This window comes from Arvicanthis niloticus, chromosome 2 (assembly GCF_011762505.2).
Source record: "Arvicanthis niloticus isolate mArvNil1 chromosome 2, mArvNil1.pat.X, whole genome shotgun sequence".
Classification (NCBI taxonomy): domain Eukaryota; kingdom Metazoa; phylum Chordata; class Mammalia; order Rodentia; family Muridae; genus Arvicanthis; species Arvicanthis niloticus.
The window spans coordinates 37099543-37111970 of record NC_047659.1 but is presented as its reverse complement, the minus strand read 5'-3'; the positions used below and the strand labels follow the sequence as shown (position 1 = coordinate 37111970).

Below are 12428 nucleotides of genomic sequence, written 5' to 3'. Positions count from 1 at the left end.
CTATGCCATTATTTATGTATTTATGTGTGTGTGTATGTATATGTATGTGTGTATGTATGTGTGTATGTGTGTATGTATGCGTGTATGTATGTATGTATGTATCTTGCCATTCTTGCAGCCAACAAAACCTCCTAGATGCTAGACTATATGTTAAGTAAACAATCAGAAGTTCTATCCTAGAAGGTTGAGGAGACCCCACAAAGATGGCTGCACCCACTTTTTAGGGCTATAGAACACAGAAGAATTTACCATCAGTCTCCAGAGGACATAGATTCTGACCCTGGAATAGGATTGATGGTTCCAGAGGCTATTTAACCGAGAAGTTTGTTATAAATGTGGGCAAGGATGGAGACAGGGAAGATATTTATCATTGGCCAGTGTGCCCAAGGAGAAAGGGCAGTGTTCATTCAGTTATTGAAGTGCTTGTTGAGGGCTTGTGTGGTGGCTCAGAAGAAAAAGAGGTGTCACCAAGCCCGATACCCCTATTTTACTCCTCAGGACCCACAGAATGAAAGGAGAGGACCAACTTCTACAAGTTGGGTTCTGAGGTTAGAGCACATGTCTTTCCCACCAAAAAAGGAAAAGTAATAAAATAATCCTAGGTTTATTTAAAAAGTATTGTGGAATGATTATTGTACATGCTGGACACAGGGACTGGCCCTTATACAATTATCCTCTGACCTTGAAATTCTGTATTTTTGCCTTCATAACTTTTGGCAAGTTGCTGAACCTACCTTTTCTCATAGAAGCATGGAAACCTCTGCCCTGCCTACATTTGAGTCTTTAAGGGGATAATAAAGGGTTTTTATATATGGTAGCATGTTAATTAATGTGTTACTGCTATAACTATGACACAGAGAGTCAGAGAGACAGAGAGATAATAAAGCATTCTAATGTCTTCTGAGAGTCAGGATTTTTATAATAACTCTATGGTTTACATATCATTTTTTCTGTCACTGTACTTAACATAAAGATGGGGGTCAGATGGATGGATGCTCAGGAGTGGGTATGTGCTTAATACAGCCTGAGTGTTCTAGGAGTGTCCTTACAATCTGGAATTAGGAATTGCTGATGTCATGATCAGCCATATTGTCATGACAACCCTAGAATTTCCTCATTTGCCTTCTCTTCGCCTTGGGAGTATCAATTTGCCACAGGTCTGTAGTCAGTATACCCCATGTGTTAAATATGTTAGGTAACCCAGAACTTGTCGTTCTTAAAAACACTTAGGGTGGGGAGTCTGTGTAAGCTCCTTAGGTATCCTATTTCAGGATTCTCAGCTACATATCCCAATGTTGGAAAGTTTGCCTTCATACATATTCAACTGAATGGAAATCCACTTGTAATTCTATTCTTATTTGAACTTTATAATTTGGTGGAGAATGAGAAACTTTTCTTCATTCCCATTTCCATAAAGGACATCATTAATTATTCTAGCATCTTCCTCTTCAGGTGAAGTAGACCTAACTTAATGATGATCTTAGCAACTGAAGAAACCAGAAGCCTTTTATCAGTTTTCTTTTGTTTTGGGGATGCTTTGAGCTGAACTCCTGTTAGGGACCTGCCCCCACATTTAGCATTGTGTTCTAACAACCTTGTTACCGGTCTCAGCTGACATGGGCTTTGTTTGTCCCAGGTACAGTTTGCTGTGCACTGTCAAAGTTGTCATTCACCCAATTGAATTTTACTCATGGAAAGGAGGTGGTTATTCCAGGTTTGAACTAATTTTGTTTTCCATCACTTAAAGATTTGGGCTTTAGTTTTGAAAAAAAAAAAAAAAAAAAAACTCTGTTCATTTTTCTCAATACTCTGTCTCTTTGAAGATGCTGCAGCAGAGAAGAAGGTGCAATTAGCAGTTTTCCAGCCTTCCTTTCCCAGCTGTTATTCTTACCCCCAGTTCACACATGCACAGATGATTATCCTACTTCGAGCTCCTCAGGTAAACTAATTTCAGGGACTACCCAATAGTCGTAGCTTTCCTTCCTAACTTGTGAGCTTTAACAGTTTGTGGAAACACTCCTGAGTTATCTGAAGAGTCTGAAAATGAGCTCTCACTATTTTATAGACCTCCCCATAGCCCAGCATCTCTGATGCTACATTTCCACACTCCAGGGAGTGGAAGGTAAAAGAGTTTCCATTGGGGTGTTTCAGGAAGACAGCAACATGCAGTGTTTGGGAATGACTTTCACCTTACCCCAGTTACTCAGACACTTGACATCTTTTTCCTATAGACTCTGAGCAGCAGGTACAAATTCATTATAATACAAACCGAATCAATATAAACTATTCAAGTTTTATTCTGTCCACATGAAAGATTTTGTTCTGTTTTGTTTTAGAAAGACTAAGCTATCTGTTTTTATATTTTTTAAAATGGGGAAATTATCTTTTTAATTTTTTTATACCAGAAATTTAAGTGAGCTTTTAATTTGATTAACCTTTTCAAGAAAAGAGTATCAAAAATATTTATCTACAGCTTCTAAGAAATTTAAAGCATTTTTTTCATAGAGATAAATGTCTTAAATAGTTAAGGTTTTGGTTGTCTTGACTTAATATTACAATTAAGCTAATCTTAAATTGGTCTTATATTACTTTTTGAGGGAAAGCATGTTGCTGATTTTATTTCAGAATTCTAGATGTTTCTTAATATCGTGTCATGCTGTAGAAGATGCCTCTTTCACAATTACATCCCTCCAACTGACTCCCTAAAATAAAATGGTTGCAAAAGAGTCAACCTTAGCAACCATCAGTAAAGTAAGATCTAGGCACTAGGTCGAAGCCAGACTTTATATCTGGACCATTCAATATATATTCTAATAGTGGAAAGTTTGCCCAGTAGTCAACTGAATTGAAGTTTAGCATCCAGATCTCCTCAACCTCCAAAAGCACAGTGTAATTTGGATATATTCTAAACTGAAGACGCATGTGTTGGTTTCATCTAGAGAACAGCATGACTTGAGAACACCATAGTTGACTGCGGAATATTGGTTGTCTTCCCTTGACTGTGGCTAATGGTAACTATGGTTTACACTACTTACTAGCATTGTGTGTGTGTGTGTGTGTGTGTGTGTGTGAGAGAGAGAGAGGGGGGGGAATTATTCATTAACAGTTAATAAGACATCACATTGGTATGGGAGTGTAAGAGATCCAAGTTTAAGCCCCACTTGCCTTGCCCTATGGGTTAGATCTGTGACTTTGGGTTCAAAGAGACAGGCATTCTGGCATGTGTGGTGTGTCTAATATGTTCGTGTGGAACGACGCAGCAAATGACAGCTAGTATTAGTTAGTCATCCGTTCCGACAAGCTGCACTTGTGCAAAACTCAAGTCTTCTGCTTTCCCCATTAGGAGAGACTTAAGAGTAATCCAAGCATGGCTTCTCCTAAGAGTCATCAGCGTAAGGCTATGTCTATGGCGCTCTGTGTGGATGGATGCTAGACTTACAGCTACAGTTTTATTTTATTGTGGTGGTTTCATCTTTATATGTGTGATTTTGTACATATCTAGGGAGCCTTTAAGTCTGGAATAAGATTTGCAACTTTTTATATATATATATATAAAGGAAAACAGTACATACTAGAAAATATTGTTCCTATTTCAGAGATGGGGTACTTTCCTAAATATTTTGTATAGAACCGGAAATATAAAGAATTTTTGACCTTATATTTTTTTGCTTCTATTTTGCTAGCAGGCAGTCAGAAGTTTTGTGAGATTTTAAACAACTCTTAAATGAGTTCTTTTTCCATGTGAATGACTTATACTAACCATTAATGTACTCTTACGTTTTGTGATTTGGAACAATGTTGAGTAAGTTTTTATTCTTCCTTTCAGTGTTTGATTTGACCTAAATAAAACAGGGTCCTTTTGCTGTAGTAGGATGTGACACAAGGACAGAACACACTGGAGATCAGCTTTTTACTTGTAGACTGATATATATATATATATATCCAATATATCCAATATATCCAATATATATATATCTATATATATATATATCCAATCTTGTTGGATAGCCTTTCAAAAGTTAGCTCCACCACCATACTTTATATATACTTTATATATACTGTCTTCTTACTAATGTGTGTGCATGTGTGTCTTTGTTCATGAATGTGCATGTGTATACGTTTGAGTGTGGAGACCAGAAGATGACTTTGGGAATCATCCTTAAAAGCACAGGTTACATCCTTGGAGGCAGGCGTCTCTCATTTGCCTGGGTCTCACTGATTAGACTAGACTGGGTGGCCAGCAAGCCTAGGGATTTGCAGGTTTCTACCTCCTCAGCCTTGGGGTTACAGGCGTGCTCCACCACACCTAGTGTTTTCCATGAGTGCTGGGGGCTGAACTCACCTTAAGCTTGCAATCCCTCAGCCCCACTGGGTTTTGTTTCTTATTCTTGTTGTTTGTTTGTTTGTTTTAATGTTTAGTAACTTCCCTCAAATGCGCCACCCCCACCTCAACCCCAGATGGTTTCTCTGTGTAACCCTGGCAGTCCTGGAACTCTGTAGACCATGATGGCCTTGAACTCAAAGATCCAGCTGCCTCTGCCTCCTGGGTGTTGGGATTAAGGCCTTCGACACCACTACCTGGCAAATGTTCCTCTCTTAGAAGACGTGCAGTAGTGTGGCTATGAGAATGTTTCATGAGAGGAATCCTTGGGAATTTGACTCTTCCCCAGTTTTAACGGCCCCACATCTCCACCCTGCTGCCTACCATGTCTAGGTCTGGTTTTCCTGGTCTTCTGTGCAGTGCTTTATTCTGAACATGAACAAATCATTGATAAGCTGAGCATCCCACACACTCCCTGGTTGTGGACACCCACATTGCGTTACAGTCTAGACCGCTTGCCCAGTCTCCACTTAAGTCTTTGCATTACTGCCCAGGGGGGTTACAGATAGTTGAGTAGGGATTTGAGATGCAACATTACAGATTTTGAGACAGTGCAGGACTCAGCCTTTGAACCCTACCGGAGCCTCCACTTTTAACACTACTCTGGTATTACTTAGGACCCAAATAGGTAGATGAATCCGGTTTTCTTACCTTTTACTTTCTTTTCAGCATTGTAAGCCTTATAACCCCTCTAGCCTCAGAGGGTCCTTATGGAAGCGAAACGTGAAAAACCAGTCTTGTTTTCAAATTGTTTCTGACGGATAAACGTCATCTAATGTCACAGCCTCAAATTCCAGTTGTACAAGCTCTTTGCTATCACAGAAGGCATCACTACCCATGTCTCATCTCCCCAACTGGCACACAGGCTTCTGCTTGTCCAGGTTGCTCCATTGTTCTTATCCTTGTGTGTATACTTTGCCTGCCCTACAGGATGATCTTTGATACCGCTCAGTATTCCTACTCATGAAGTAGCTCTGTTCTAATATATGGTTTCTTAAAAGGAGACTGGAGAACAATAGAGAAAAAACTATTCGATGTATCTAAGCTCTTGAAACAGACTCTTCATCAAACTATTTTCTCTCCTTGTTGCTACTATCGGTGTGGTTGGATAGCCGCAGAGAGCATGTTCCTTCAGCCATTCTACAAACGGGTACTGAAAATGACCTCCCTTTAGCTAGATATGTTTGTTACTTGCCATGGAGTACCAGTGTACCCTGCCTTCTGTTCTTTGATGGCCTTTCACACTTATTATACATGCATGAGATACTTGACTACACTCCCTCTGCTGTAAAACCTAAAGACAACACTAATAGCTGCCATTTATTGAGTCTGGAACCTTTTTGATGTAACACTGTCTTGTGAAGACAATGTGGGATGCAACTAACCTGCCCCAGATTGTGTGTGGAGTAAGTGGGGATCTGAAATATGGAGTCCGGCTTGCTTAGCTCTTCCTTCATTTTGTCTCCTGTGTTACAAAGAGACAAGAAACTCTTTCGACTCATCTAACCAGGGCTGTGACTTAAGTGTGTCTACACAGTGTCTGAGGGCTGCTGCTATTCCGAAGAGCCAAAATGTCTCTAGGGACAGCAGCTCCCTCCATTGTCTGTCTCTCCCCACCAAGTGCTCAGGGCTCCTGGTGTCTGCTCTGCTGTTCTCCTGCTTGCTGCCAGTCAGCTTCCTGTTTACTCATAGCTTCTGCTTCCTCATAAGCTTGGCTTGCCTATGGTTCTGGCCTGTTGTGGCCTCCTCTGTACCCCCAGGCAATTCTTGCTGTTTCTGTCCCTTTCCTAACTGGAGTTTTGTGAATCAAATTCCCAAGGGTGAGAATCACACCGGCAAGCTCATGTTTTCAATCCCACTCAGATCATAGGTCACTGGCCAGTCTGTAGAGTGGCTGCCCCTGGGTCAGGTTCCCACAGCTTCACCTAGGGCTGAGGGTGGGGGAGGAGGAGGTACACATGCTACTGTAGTCTCAGTTTCCCTGCCAAGAGGACAAAGCTCCACAGCACTGAATTGTCACCCTAACAGTGTACAGGCTCTCTGGTCAGTTCCTCTAGTTTGTGTTTAAAAATAAGTCTCTCAAAAGCAACAACAAAAGTGGATTTTTCTAGATGGACCTCACTGGACTCCGTCCCTATAAGTGTTCATGGATTGTCTATAATTGATTGTGTATGTTATATATACAGAGTTTCATATTTCTGTTATTTCCCTTAAGTTTGAATTTTTGGGTTTTGGTGATCCTATTTTGAGGATGGAATAACAATCTTTTTTTCTTTGTATAATGCTTGATAGGTAAGAGATGGCGTCTACTTAACATTTGGAACTTTTGAATCTTAAGTTTACATTTATTTTTTAAAAACCACATGTCTGTTTTTTTCTTTTTAAGCAATTCATGTGAAACTATAAACAGCATGCTAATTCTTTGATCTTTTTTTAAGTCTTAAAAGTCAGTCCGTTCAATGTTCTTTCAGTATTTTTTTGCACATTTTACTAGTATCAGAGTTTTTTTATTTTGTCATCTCTTTAACTTTTCTTATCATTTAACATTTTCTTATCTGGAGAGAACTATTATCAGAATGCCAATCAAGTGTTAGCATTTTGGAATAGCGCAGTATCCAATGGGTCAATGACCCAGCAAGTGCATCATGGCTTGAGAGGAAAACTAAAAAAAAAAAAAAAAAAAAAAAAAAAAAATTAATGTTGTTCTTCTGTGGTTTCGATTGTGGTTTCCTAAGAGACCAGTCAGAACAACTGAGGTTGTGCAGTGCCTTTTTCTATAGATGACTGGTGGGAATCATGGTAACGGTGCAGGGGGTAGGGTGTGTCTTGAGTCCTCAGGAAAAGGCATCTTCAACTTGAACAGTTGGAACTAAAACTGTCCACTTTGTATTTGTTCTGGGTCATAGTGAGGAGAGACAACAGGTCATGCCATACAACCAAATGCATGTGCAGTAGAAAACAGTTTGGGTGTCCCTACGGGCGCACAGTCTGGCTGTGATGTAATCTTTAACCATTTTAAGAGCAGATAGCCTGTGAATTTTAAGTTTTTATTTGCCCAGTGTGCACCTAGTACTTTATCCTTTGCTGTTTTTTTTTTTTTTTTTTAAGTGAAAAGAATTAGGATTTCCCGTGTGTTGTGGGTGTGTCTGTTTTCCATAGGTGAGACTATTTCTTGTTACTTTTACTGGAGCTCTGGGGACTTTGGAAGCAGCTTACTAAGTCATCAGCAGGATTTCTGGGAAGTGTATTTTTCAACTTTGCCTCTGAATGGCTACACTCTTGCTAGAAAGTTGACATTCCCCGCATCATTGTGACAGCCGAAGTTGAGTTCCCTCTCTTGTTAGACAAGCTGGGATTTTTCATTATCATAGCAGATGGGCCTTTCCAGGAAGATGTTAGAAGCCAAGGAAGACCTGTGTATGTGTAACGTGGCTGTAATCCCAGAATTCAGAATACTCACCAGGGACCAAGTCGCCAATTTAAAGATGGCAACCAGCCTGGTAATCCTACCCAGAAATGGCTTGCTTGCCATTGACCACCCTCCTGAGGCCACCACATCACACAGGTTCAAAGCCTGCTACATCCAGAGAGGTGACTGCGAAAGGGGCCGCAGGAGAAGCAGTTTTTATTTTTTTTCACTTGAGAACAAAGGAAATTACTCCTGTCTTTGTCCCTTTCTTGCCTTGCCTTTTTAATAACTAAATTGAATTCCTATTTATCTTCTGTCTTTTCCAGGAAGGGCAGGTTTCCCTCTCGGATGGCTCACAAGGTTTTTTGATACTGTTGTCTTGAAGGAAAAACTCTTCCTCTGTGACACAAGAATGAAATTGAAAACTTTCCCGGGTGTATTTGGGTGAGGGACTGGAAAGAAAGAAAAAAAAAAAACCCGTTTGCTCTACAAAAATGTAGCATGTGAATAACTGGGGGGGATGGAGAGGTGTCCTGGGAGGTTGATCTGGACCGGGAAGTGAGAGTAATTATCCGCGCCTTTTCGGGACCAAGGGCTGCAGTGGAAGATGAAAGAAAAGGCGGGACGTTGGCTTCCTATCCAGGTGCTCCAGCGGTTCCCGGAGCGATGCCCTTAAAAGGGGCAGCCAAGTGGGGCGCGAAGCCCCGGCGACGCCTCGCCGAAAGGCCTGGGGTGGTTGCTCCCAGGAATGTGCGGCACGCGGGGCGCCAGAGCCAACCATTGCGCGGGATGGGGGCGCCGCGCAGCCCGGGTTGCCGCCCCAGCCCGGGAGGCCGAGCGCGGGGGCCGAGGCCAGGGGAGCGGGCGCGGCCCGGCGGCGGGCGGGCGGGAGGCGCGGGAGGGTTGGGCGCGGCACTAGGCGGTGCGCGGCCGCTTCCCCGCCCCCGGCCGGCGCGCTCTCGGGGCGGTGGTTGAGGCGGCGGGAGGTGGGGACGCGGCGGCGCTGCTCGTCCGCTGCCGCCGGCACCGCGCGCGAACTCCGGTCCATGGCACGCAGGGCGGCGGCCCCCGGAGCTGCTCGAGAGTCGCCGGCCGCGCGCGTCGCGCCGCACTTTTAGGGCGGGAGCCGCGAGCCAGTTGCCGGCCGCATCCTCCCTCCGCCGGCCCGGACGGGCGAGAGAGGGAGTTCCCGGAGCGCCGCGGCCCGCGTTGCCTCAGCTCCCCGCTCCCGAGATGATCTTCCCCAGCGGCAGCGGCCACCCCGGCGCCGCCGGCGGCTGCAGGACGCCCTACCGCAAGCAGGTGAGGCTGCCGCGCTCCCCAGGCCTGCGCCGAGCGCGCGGGGCGGTGACCCGGTTTCGGAAGGAGGCGGCGGACGGGGAGATGCCCCGGGGGACCGGGACGGGGAGCGGGCGGAGAGGAGGGACGGGCGGGCGCGCGGCCAGGGGCTCCGGCAGCCCGCAACAAGTTTGGGGTTTTCCTGGAGACCTTTGTGTACAGAGGAGCCGGGGATACGTCGGGGCAGCGCTTTGCATTGCACTGGGGACCTCCGAGAAACCTGTCTGATTCATGGGGAACCCGGAAGACGTGTGTGTGTGTGTGTGTGTGTGTGTGTGTGTGTGTGTGTGTGTGTGTGCGTGTGTTCGTTCGCGCGCGCCACCCTTCTTATTTAAAAAAAAAAGACAAAAAAGAAAAGAAAAACAGGAACTTCTGTCACTTTCTCAAGGTTTTCAGAAACACAGGGAAATCCTGTGACAGAGATATGAGGATAAGCCTGAGTCATACACACGCCTTTTCCTATTCTAATTTTGTTTCATACATTTTCTAACAGATTGAACTCCAAAGGCACTTGAAAGGTTACATCCGAATCCCCTGCCTGGAAAAGGAGTGGAACTGGCAGGTTTTAGTTTCGGTCTTTTGTTTTTCATCTTTGTTTTTGAAAGAAGGTTACTGAAGCCATGTTGTGATAAAATCCCACAGCCTCTCAGCAGCAGCAATAACAAAAAAACCCTAGCTCTAAATTATGTTAAAAATGTGCAGGTCTGTTTAGAAAAGGTTAAACTGATTTAGAGGTCAGTGGCTGGATGCTTAGTGCAAAATAAAAAGGCAGCATTGCAGATCTTTCCCCCTCCATAATAAATCTCTAGTCTACACCCTCAGCCACGGAGACAGATCAATTAAGTTATCCCAGTAATGATAGCAGCAAACTGTATCCTTCCACGTAAACTGTGGTTCCATTAAGATCCAGATGTGTGGCACTGGAGCCTGGTGACTTCTTTGTGGCGGGTCGCATGATTATTGTTCCGGCTGTCCCAGCATCAGTCCATCTGAAATGCTTCCTCGGGGTCAAAAAGTACTGTTTTCTATTTTCTTTTCTTTGCCTCTTTTGTTTGTTAAAATTTTCCCTTCAAAAGAAGTAAATGCCCTGGGTTTTATAGTCACGATATCCAGGCCACCGCCTTTCACCTGGATTAAGAAGTCCAATCTTTGGATTACAAATTTAAAATCTCTACTGATGGCTGAGGTAGATAGATATCCACGATGTCAGGATTCACGAACGGGCATCTCGAGAACTTACTGCATGTGGCTTTATTTAAAATAAGTGCCCTCAGATGCTGTGTGCCAGCATCAACTTCAGAAGTGAAGCCAATTTAAGCTAAGTATTCTCCCAATCCCTCCTCCCCCACCTACCTCTCTCTCTCTACCTGAAAAGATGGCTAATTATGTTAGGGTCTTGTGTATTCATTTATTTGTTGTCAAAACCCAGCAGGGTGTTAGCTCTGAAATGGGAAAAGGCTCTGAGGGTGAGGCCTTTAGCTGAGCGAGGCTGGAGGTTTGGTTGTGGAGGGGGGACGGCCTGCTGGCTGGAGCATGCTGATAAGATGCTCTTTTCACTTGGCTCTCCTTAGACTCAAAGACTAAAAGGGCTGACTGAATCAGAAAAACAAACAGACTTTCTTTTTTTCTATAGGCAAAGAAAGAAATGAATGTGTAGGCATTATACAGACACAAGACCCTGGGTACCAGTGGTATTTGAGTCAAAGGTTTCTTTTGTTAGTATTTTGCCATTCACTGGGAAAGCACACTTTGAGCACAGGGACCTGGTTACCGTGAGTGACTTCATGATCTCATCCTGGCTTAGCCTGAATGGGAAATCTAATTAATACTTTTTTTTATAAGATGCTGTGATGCTAAGCTTTTCGCCTTTCAGTTCATAAACGCTTTCTTCAGTTTGGCGACAGAATTGGCAATTTTCAGGCATATAATGCAGTTTGATTTTCATCTAGAAATACACAATCAGCTGTTAGAGCTGATTTCAGATAACTTCCTTGAGGAACAAGAAGGAATGTAAGGGATACTTAAATCACCTTTGGGAAGCATACAAGTCAGAATCACTCTTATTATATACACACAGAATAGTTGTAGCTAACGATCACCGAACACCTTACTACCTGCTGGCTGGTATTTAGAATGCTTTCTGTGGATTAACTGATTTCATCACATTGGCAGCGGCCCTGTGTGGTAGGTAATACTAGTCCCTACTTTACAGTGAACATTGAAGCATGGATTAAATAACTTGCCCATAATCCATACCACCCAGTGTGCAGAGCCAGGACTTGAATTCTGGCCACTAGGCCTTTGAGACCTCATACTACAAGGGTCTTTTCTGCCATGAACATCCCAGGGAACCCTCATGTAAAGCTTCTCCATGCAGTATCTCTGACTCCCTAGTTCTCTGTATGTGAGTGTAGTTTGTGAGAGAGAAGGTGAAGAAAGATGTTCAGAGTTTGATCTGAAGGATGAGTTGGTGGCGTTTAGTGGGAACATTGATGTCTGCATTTTGCTCTGGTGAGTGATTGTTAGTCCCTTTTGCATTTTACATATGAAGGAGTCACCCAGTTTCAGTTGGAAGCAGAGGTGGGCCTTGCTCATCCTTCTTTCCCCAAGGGCTGTAACCAGGGCACCTGGGATAAACAGGATTTTCCTGCATCACAAGCCTGTGGGCACATACACCTGCTCAGCTCAGGCCGGTGGCCTGAGCCTGAATACTCCAGTGACTCCCTTGCTAGTCAGTGCTAGATAAAGGTTATTAGTGTAAGTTTCTGAAGAAATGGGCACATCCTCTCGCTGTGGGTTGTGACTTGCAAATATGATATTCCTTAAGTAGATACAGTCTGATTATGTGAAACCAGCGTCCCCCAACAGAAATGAAACCATTTATCATGACTTTAGTAATTGTGAAAATATTTCATTGTGGCTTAAAAGGAGAAGAAAGTGCTTCATACTTTAAAAGTCTTTACAGACTGCAAGCGCCTATTTCCAGTTTTATCTCAAGTTATATTTCTTGACTTTTTAAATATTATTATCATCATCATTATTGTCACTATTTTGCACTTTTGTCATGTTTCCTTACTTCTTTCAAGCCACTTCTTTCTTGGGATCCTTGACTCAGTGACGTCATGCAGTATGAGTGTTGCAGATAGTGACACGTAACGAAAGCCATTTTGGCGGAGAACGTCGCCCTAGTGGTCTGTCACAGGGTTTTGGAAGTAGGTGAGGGAGTGTTAACAATTTTGGTGTGTGTCTCTCTCTCCTCAACAGATGGGCTTGCCTTCTAACAGGTGACCTTAGCAAATC

At 43.6% G+C, this 12428-nt stretch overlaps 1 protein-coding gene across 4 annotated transcripts in view; it reads left to right on the top strand.

The window, feature by feature from the left end:
* Positions 1-12428, top strand: part of Rbms1 (RNA binding motif single stranded interacting protein 1) — a 205330-nt gene that overhangs the window by 68077 nt on the left and 124825 nt on the right. The window contains exon 1 of one of the 4 annotated variants that reach the window (XM_034494261.2): positions 8752-9092. The exons of 2 other annotated variants lie outside the window; for them this stretch is intronic. In XM_034494261.2, coding sequence (XP_034350152.1) covers positions 9024-9092 — 69 coding nt within the window. In that variant the 5' untranslated portion in view covers positions 8752-9023. Of the gene's footprint in view, positions 1-8751; positions 9093-12428 lie in introns of those variants that run through there. One more of the 4 variants, XM_034494263.2, reaches the window with a different exon arrangement.